The sequence below is a fragment of the Propithecus coquereli genome, unplaced genomic scaffold, assembly GCF_000956105.1.
Source record: "Propithecus coquereli isolate 6110/MARCELLA unplaced genomic scaffold, Pcoq_1.0 Scaffold139, whole genome shotgun sequence".
NCBI lineage: Eukaryota > Metazoa > Chordata > Mammalia > Primates > Indriidae > Propithecus > Propithecus coquereli.
This window is the reverse complement of record NW_012138191.1, coordinates 1,143,816-1,152,071: the sequence shown is the minus strand read 5'-3', so window position 1 is coordinate 1,152,071 and position 8,256 is coordinate 1,143,816. Positions and strand designations below refer to the sequence as shown.

The 8,256-nt window shown below is 42.7% G+C and overlaps 1 protein-coding gene across 1 annotated transcript in view; it reads left to right on the top strand.

Moving 5' to 3' along the window:
- The window catches only part of PLCB1 (phospholipase C, beta 1 (phosphoinositide-specific)), a 756,841-nt gene that overhangs the window by 511,232 nt on the left and 237,353 nt on the right, over window positions 1-8,256 (top strand). The window contains 2 exon segments of the mRNA XM_012639238.1: window positions 5,887-5,966; window positions 7,750-7,803. Coding sequence (XP_012494692.1) covers window positions 5,887-5,966; window positions 7,750-7,803 — 134 coding nt within the window.

The window sequence follows — 8,256 nt, the reverse complement described above, 5'->3', positions numbered from 1 at the left end:
CTGTGCCATTCTACTACTGGCTCGTTGGGGTTTAACACGATCCTGGAGCCTGCCTCCGAATGGGAAGTCATGAACTCTTGGGGTGCCCTCAGAGACACTCGGCTGGCGTCTATGGTGTCTGTTGTGCAAGCCTGTGTCCCAGCCACGCGAGCTCCCGCAGCCATGGCTGCCAGCTGTTTGGCCCAGTGTCCATCCACAGTTACCAGGATGTGGTAGACCAGCGTGTGGAAATGGATCCTGGTGAGGTCCGAGGCTCTGCCTTTACTCCTCCTCCGTGTTCTTTCAAGATCCAGAAGAGGATGTCACTGACCATGCCCACGTCAGGAACGCCATTCCAGGAAGAGACAGAAGAGTGAGGTCCAGATGCCAGCTGGGTAAGAAATAACAGCTCCTGTTCATTCAGCCCAAGGGAGGTCACTGCGGGAAAGACATGATGCACAATGCTGCTCATGAGCTCCCTATTGGTCATGCTGGCCAGCTCTAGGTGAACTGGAATACCAGTGGCAATGACAGAAATGGAGGTTACAACCTGCTTGATACTCTAGAATGAGGTGGAACTCATCCACTTCCTGCAGTGACTCTGGTGGAACAAATATATCGTCATGGAGAAGTTCATGCAGCTTTGGACCCACTGGACCACAAAGAAGAACCTTTAAATCTGAGTTGGCTGCAAATTTCTGTCCAATTAAAGCTGCATTTCCTCCTACATAGTGCTGGACTCCTGGGAATTCTGATGCAACCTGGGCAATGTCATGAAAAGTTTCCTTATTACTGAAGAAACGCTCAGCAGCTGCTCCCTTCCCCATGAAGTGGATGAAGGCTTCTTCCAGATCATTCCTTGAATGCAGAACGCTGTGATCTTTCCCATTCCCAGGACTCAGGCCAAGTGCTTGCAAGCACTGAAAGCACCACATCGACACATGCATTGACTCCCACTGCCACGCGGCGCCAGCGCTGGACCGGCTGCACGATACGTGCGTCCCAGGTGGCCGCCAAGCGGCCCTCGGGGGAGACGGGTCCCTGGGGCGGGGACTCCGGCATCAGCGAGCTCCAGAGTGAGCGTAGCGTCGAGCCCGGAAGCTCGGGCTCCAGCAGCAAGAGGCAGCCCACTGCCAGCGCCAGGAAGCCAGCGTACGCAGAACCGCGCCAAAGCGCCAGGGGAACGACACAGGGCAGCGGCGCCGTCAGACTCCTCGCCTGGCCCGCACCTCTTCCGGGCTCAGCGCGGCGACGTCGGCACCAGCGTCACGTCACCAGCGTTACGTCACTCCGGCGCGCCACGGGCCCGAGGGGCGGGGCGACAGCCCGGGCGCTGACGCCAAGCGCGGGGAGCCCTTTAGACCTGCATTTTGTTGCTTATCTCAAACCCTCTCTCCATATTATCCATTCTCTTCTTATTTCTCCACTTTTTTTTACTTCATCATCATAACACAGTGGTAAGATGTTTTGATTCCAGAGGCAACCTTTCCAAGTTCAAATCCCAGCTGTGCCTGTAACAAACTGTGTGGCCCCATGCAAGTTATTGAATGTCTTCTGTGCCTCTGCGCTCTCATCTGTGAAATGGGATGGTAATAATAGAATATATTTCATAGGCTGATGGTGAAGGTTAAATGAGTTAAATATTTGCAAAATGCTTCAAACAGCACCTGGCTCATAATAAGTACTAAATCAGTGTTTGATACAGAATACAGTTAAGTGGATTTATTTGGTTCTTTTTATCTTGTTTAATTATATGTATCAGTCAACCCAAAATTTTCTAGAACAAAATGACAGAGAGCACAGTGTCTAAGATTACAGATTTAGAAGTCCAAGAGACCAGTCATCTAATCTCAAACTGTGAATTTTATTAGCTCTGAGGACATAAATAAGTTTTATAAGTCCTTTTAAACTTTGAATCTTCGTATGTAAAATGGGGATAGTAATTGTACAAACCTCCTGGAGAAAGGTCATGAGAATTAGCTAGGTTATTGGGTACAAAGAACTTAATTCAGTGCATAGTAAGTTAAAGCTATAGCTGTAAGAGTAATTGATCATTGTGAAACAATTATTAATAGTATTAGGCAAACAGAAATTCCTGTGTCAAGAATGATGAACTTAAATAGCTTTAGAAATAAAAGTACATTAACTCTGTGGCACGGTAGGGAAACTTGGTATCTCTGATGGTGTCATGGCTGGCATTTCAGCAACTGCAAGGGAACTTATGGGGTGAGGGAATTGCAGAAATAATCTCACAGATGTAATATACGAAAAGTACATTTTAAACTCCAGTGGAAACTCCATAGAAGTTGATCTTTAGAGCCATTTTCTCTAGCTAGGGTGTCAATTGTCCCCTTCATGGAAAGATATTGATCATAAGGCAGAAAATGTCACTTAAAAAGCTTCAGGGTTTAAATATCAGGGGTGGAACCAAGTTGAGAAGCAATCATCAGAACTTTGTCTCTGAAAGTAGAAAAGCAAATCTTCTAGCTTAAACAAGAAATTGTCCTTCCCATGCCATATTAGCCAAGGCCCAGCACTGGATTTGTGAAAATACTGCCAGGCTAGGATCTGCCCAGCCTTCGGCCGGGCGTATTTCAGAACCTCATGATGAGTGAAGGCTGCTTTAATCCTCTCTGGCCATATCTCTTTGACTGTGTTATGCTGTGCTTAAACTTTAAATAGGCATGACAAATGATGGGGTTTCCTGAAAAAAATGTAGATTCTGAATCAAAAGATGTGGTGTGGAGGCTAAAATCCTGCATTTCTAACAGGAGGCTTTTGGTCAATGTTGCAAGTCCACTCTAGAACATTGTTATTCCTGGCAGTGTGCATCATAGACCTCACCTGGGAGCTCTTAAGGAATGCAGAATCTCTGTCCCCTCTCCAGACTACTGAGTGGGCATCTACATTTCAGCAGGACCCCCAGTGATTCAAATGTACATGAAAGTTTGAGAAGTACTTCTCTGAAATATATGTGGACCAGTTTTCCCTAGGCTTTGATTGCATAACTCTCACTTGCATAGGGAAGCAAGTTTTGGTACCCAAAAGTCCTGAACTGTAAATTATCTTGCTGCAGCAGACGTTAGTGATGCTCTGCCTGCATCACCTCTGATCCCTTTGCCATTTTCATGCACAAGACCTCCGTGGGCTTTCACTCCCTATAGCCAGCACCGGTGTCTCTTTGTTAGCTCGTCCCTCCAGATGCTAGTATCCACTGTGCCTGCCAGCAAGGAGAGCAGAAAGTCCCTGCGAATTTTTATTCCCTTCAGCAGTCCTTAACCGAGATTAGGCACAGGATTTCTACACTGCAGCTCCCTTGTCACTCATCAGAAAACTCAATTTGGAGGTGAAGTCTACAAAGGGAGGGATTAAGCCAAAGTTACCAACTATGGGATTTTGCTTGGTTTCACCCTTCTGCCTTCTCCTTTCTCTGTCCTGCTCACTCCTCTATAGTGTTGCCAGGGAACACTTTGTAATAAACCCATTCTTCACAAATCCTTGTTTAACTGGGGGACTCAAAGTCAGACACATGCTGTTTTAGCTCAGTGCGATATAGCCCGAGACCAGCACCAAACCGAGAGTTCAGATTGTTTCTAAAGTTCCTTTTGTCACTGCTTTAGTCCACCAAATCTTTGATTCAGACTGGGTCAGGTCTTATGAATATCACAAAAGGCTGCAGGAAGCCATTGGATTCCAGGAATTCCACACTTGGGAATTCAGATGCTCACATTCTGAGAATGTGATGAAAAGAAATTCTGCTTTACTTTCTGAATGAGCTAACTGTGGCTATGAGGTGAGGGTGGTGATGATGCTGTCCTTCAGCTGGCTTTATGAAGGACCCTTGGAAAGAGCGAAGGATCTAGAAGACCTGCACTGACCAATGCGACAGCCACAGCCATGCGTGGCTGCCGAGCACTTGAAACATGGTTAGTGCAAATTGAGATGGTCTGTAAAGTGTAAAATCTACACCTCATTTCAAAGATTTAGCATGTCAAAAGAAGGTAAAAGATTTCATTAATAATTTTTATATTGATTACATGATTAATAATATTCTGAAAATTTGGTAAAATGTACTGCTACAATTAATTTCACCTGCTTCTTTTTACTTTTGTTAATGTGGCTATTAGAAAATTTTAAATTACATATGTGGCTTTCCACATTTGATTTCTATTGGACTGGATGTAATGAAAGCCTTAGCCTTCAACCTAAAAGGTCAGACCAAGTTAAATCTCCCCAACTCTTTCTAATGCCTTTACTGTACTTATTTCTGGTGTGGAATTGGCCCCAGTAAACATACAAAACTGTTCCTTGCCCTCAATTATGAATACTTTTACCAAAGCATAAAGTTGCCATGGAGATAGAAATGTCTGCAGTTTGAAGCTTAGCCCCCCAAAAATTATACCAGAAACATATTTTAAAAACCAGTGCCAGTAGTTATTACTCTTAGTTTAAAATTATGTAATTTGAGGAAAACTGATTTTCAAGCTATTAAAAAATTATTCCGATGCTTTTCTCTGTCTGTGCACATCATATTTAGTGGTCAGTAATTTTGCTTGCGTCTCACAGCTTGTCTGTGCTGTCTTTTCTAAGTCCTCTGACAAAATATAGAGGTCAGGGCCTCAGCTGGACAATTGCAGCTTCCTAATTGAGTCCCTCCTCTTTGGATTCTCAGCCTCAATTCCATCCTCGACTTGGCTGCCAGATTATCTTATCACCCCACATTATTAAAAAAAAAAAAAAAAGGCCTGTGGTAGTAGCACATATTTTTGCTAATGTATCCCCAGACACATAAACACTCTCCATACTCTGACGCCAACTCTACTTTTTTGTTGCAACTCCCTCTCTCTTTTCTAATTCCTATTAGTCTACTTTTTGTTCCCTCTGAGTTCCGACGTGTTTACTCACCTCTGGTTCCTTTCCCAGACAGTTTTCTCCACTGAGAACCACACCCCCTTCTCTTTCCGGTCACTCTACGCCCCCCTGTTCTTGCAATCCCATCTCAAATGTTACTGTGTCACCGGACAGTGTATTATCAGTGCCTTAGGTCAGGAAACAAAAAACAAAAGACAAACCAAACAGCAATAGAAATAACAAAAAACTAGGTGGCAAAGTTGTTAAACTAAAAGACATTAGTTCATGAAAGAGGGAGCCAAGTCAGCTACAGCAATATCAGATAGATGAGTACTTAGATCTCATGTCATCTTCTCTTGGAGAATTTTGTAGGGTTCAGGGCCCAGAATGTTTACTGTGTGTTCTAAATCATCACCCAAAACAAAGCTTCAACTTTATTGTCTAGACCCTCCCTATTTTCTTGGAAGGTAAGTGACATCACTGCTGAGTGGTGTGGGGCAGAGATTGGGAGAGTAGGGAGGGACCGGCAGAGTTGCGAGGAGGGAGAATACTGTAAATCGTGTGACACTGTGACTGTGACTAGTTTAGAGAATTTCTAGAACTGTAGTTAACATTTAAAGATCCCCGATATAGCTGCTTTGGCATGAGTAGCAAAGCAGGAAGATTATGTGTGCAGTTCTGTTGTAAATTTGTTTGACCATATTTTAAACTTTCCTATAACTCTTTATCTGTTTATGATTCAAGGAAAAATAGTAAAAAATAGCGCTCAGATATTAAAAGGCAAGATAGCAATTACCTTCCTTTTTAAATAGGGATTTTAAAGAGCACAAAAAGTTTTGTTTGTATATAAAGAATATTTCCTTAGGAAAAGAGTAGTCACTCCGGGATTTGTATTTAATTATGTCATATTTACTACCCCCTAAAAATAAACGAGGGGAAAAAAACCTTTGGTCTACAAATTGAACTAATTTGTCTTCCCAGAAGCTGAGCTAAAAGCATGTTATCTAATGACAGTGCAGTATTTAAGCTAATGCAAATGTGATTTACATTTTACAGGAATGGACAAATGAAGTTTTCAGTCTGGCAACAAACCTGTTGGCCCAAAACATGTCCAGGGATGCATTTCTGGAAAAAGCGTAAGTTGCTCTAATTTTATTGCTAAGGGTGTTGCTGCTTCTGAGTCAGTTTCCTTTCTCCTTGGTGAGTCTTTTGTTTGGGCTGCACTGACTTCTCACGTTGGTAAACATAAATTTCCCTTTGGGATTTGTCAGAGAACTGATACCTCCCCTGTCCAGAACTGGAAGCCCTCCAGGAAAGATCCTCCAAGCTGCGCATCCGTGTTTCACCTGGGCTGAGCTCACCTGAATGTCAATGCCTTTGACACATAATAAGGAGACATTTCCAAATGCTGCCAGCTGTCCTCAGAACTAAAAATTATTAATTTCAAAGATTCCTCTGCTCCTACATCTGCCTGTGTCTTCTCAATTATTAATCTGAGGAATAGCATATGTTCCTTATTTCTCTGGAGTCATAGATCTCTGATAGATGCTTCAATAACTTCCCTGCCAACTTAAATCCATAGACTGATGTCCTAATTCCAGCCTGTGTAGACCATCCCAGGAAATGGTAGTAAGGAAAGAGAAGAAAAAATGTAAAAGAAAGAGCACAGGGAAAAGAAGAAAAGAAAAGCAAAACAGATTACCAGGTCACTCTGGAATTGCAGCAGTCTTTTGAAAAATTGTTTGACCAAGGAAAATAATGACTTACACCAGATGAGCGGGGAGGAAAGCTGGTTGTGATCATTTTGGAAGCTGCGGCCGTTCAGGAGGTTGAGAAGCCTTTAAATCAAAACCACAAGTGGAAACATTAATAGGTGGTCCTCTGTTTTATTTAACGGTGTTTCTCTCTTCCCTCTTCTTACGTAAGACATACCCATAATTCCAGATCTAATATTTAAGCCACATTTCTTTTTTACTCTTCTATGAATTACTTTTATTTTCAGTGAGTACCTCACAGGGCTTCATTTAAACGCTTTTTAATGGAGTCACGTCCTCTCCTGAGTGTGCTACCTTAGGGACCCTTCCACACACCTCCACTTTCCCCCTTCCTTTCTTCCTCCTTTTTTTTTTTTTACCCTGCCTTTGATTTTATCATCCTTATTCTAACAAACATTTCTAGAACATCTACTATTCCAGGCAATGTTAATGGAAGGGGATATAGAGATATATAAGATGTTTTACTCAAAACCATGTTAACCTAGTTGTCTAATCATTATCTATTACAAACGTCTATAGGTGCCTCCTATGGACATTCTAGAACCGGTCTTTTGGTGAACATATTGTAAACATTTTTGTTGCATACACACCTAGATATGGGTTTCTGGGTCACAGTGTGTGCGGTTTCCTGAAGCAGTATTCCCAATTTACATGTCCATCAGCAGGGATGGAGAGTTCTGTTGCTCCATCTCTTACCTGTATGTTCATAAGCAGTTGAAGATATAAATACAGTTGTTATATTCATACAGTGAAATAGCATACAGTAATGAGAATATCTACAACTATAAGCAAAATATGGATGGATCTCAAAAACATATTATTGAAAGAAGTGAAAACACAAAAGAATGTGATTACTTTATGTAAGGTACAAAACCAGGCAAAAATAATCTATGTTATTTAAAGTCAAGATAATGGTTCCCTTTGGGGGATAGACCCTGGCAGGGAGTGTGGGAGGGGCTTCTGGAATGCTACTCAAGTGACAATATTCTATTTCTTGATCTGAGTGCCAAATTGTGGAGACTTGGGCAGTTAATGAAAATTCAGCAAACTCTACATAGGCATGGGCCTTTGTCTGTGTATTTTATTTTAAAATAAAAAGCTTTTTTGAAAAAATTAAACTCTTGTTTTTCTGCTTCTCCAACAGCTATACTAAACTTAAGCTGCAAGTCACTCCAGAAGGGCGTATTCCTCTCAAAAAGTAAGCTTCGTGAGCATTTCCCGTTATTCATTTTCTTTTTCTCGAAGATTTGAATCTGTGCCATGGCTCTGTTTTGTTTCTCCACCGGCCTGAGTGGGAGCATGCCCGTGTCACCTCTTGCGTGTCTCACGTCAATGCAGCTGGTTTCCTCATAGACATTTCCCTGGAGTCCCCCTTTCCTGTGGCTTCATTTTCAAGAAACACCAAAGCAGGAAGTGGGTGGAGAGAGGGGGGGAGAACCTTGCTACTAAATCCAAATGACCGTCTGAGATTTAGAGCTATTCTACGGGGTGGAAACTGGGCGACCCAAAGGTCACCTCTTTCTAGCAAAATGGCTCTAGCCCTAAAGTGGGGGTTGCAAACTCAGATGCTAACAGGAGCCAGGCAGGGAACTGAAATGATGAAGCAGGAAGTAGGAAGGAAAACTAGAGCATTAAACCTGTCCAAAGGAGA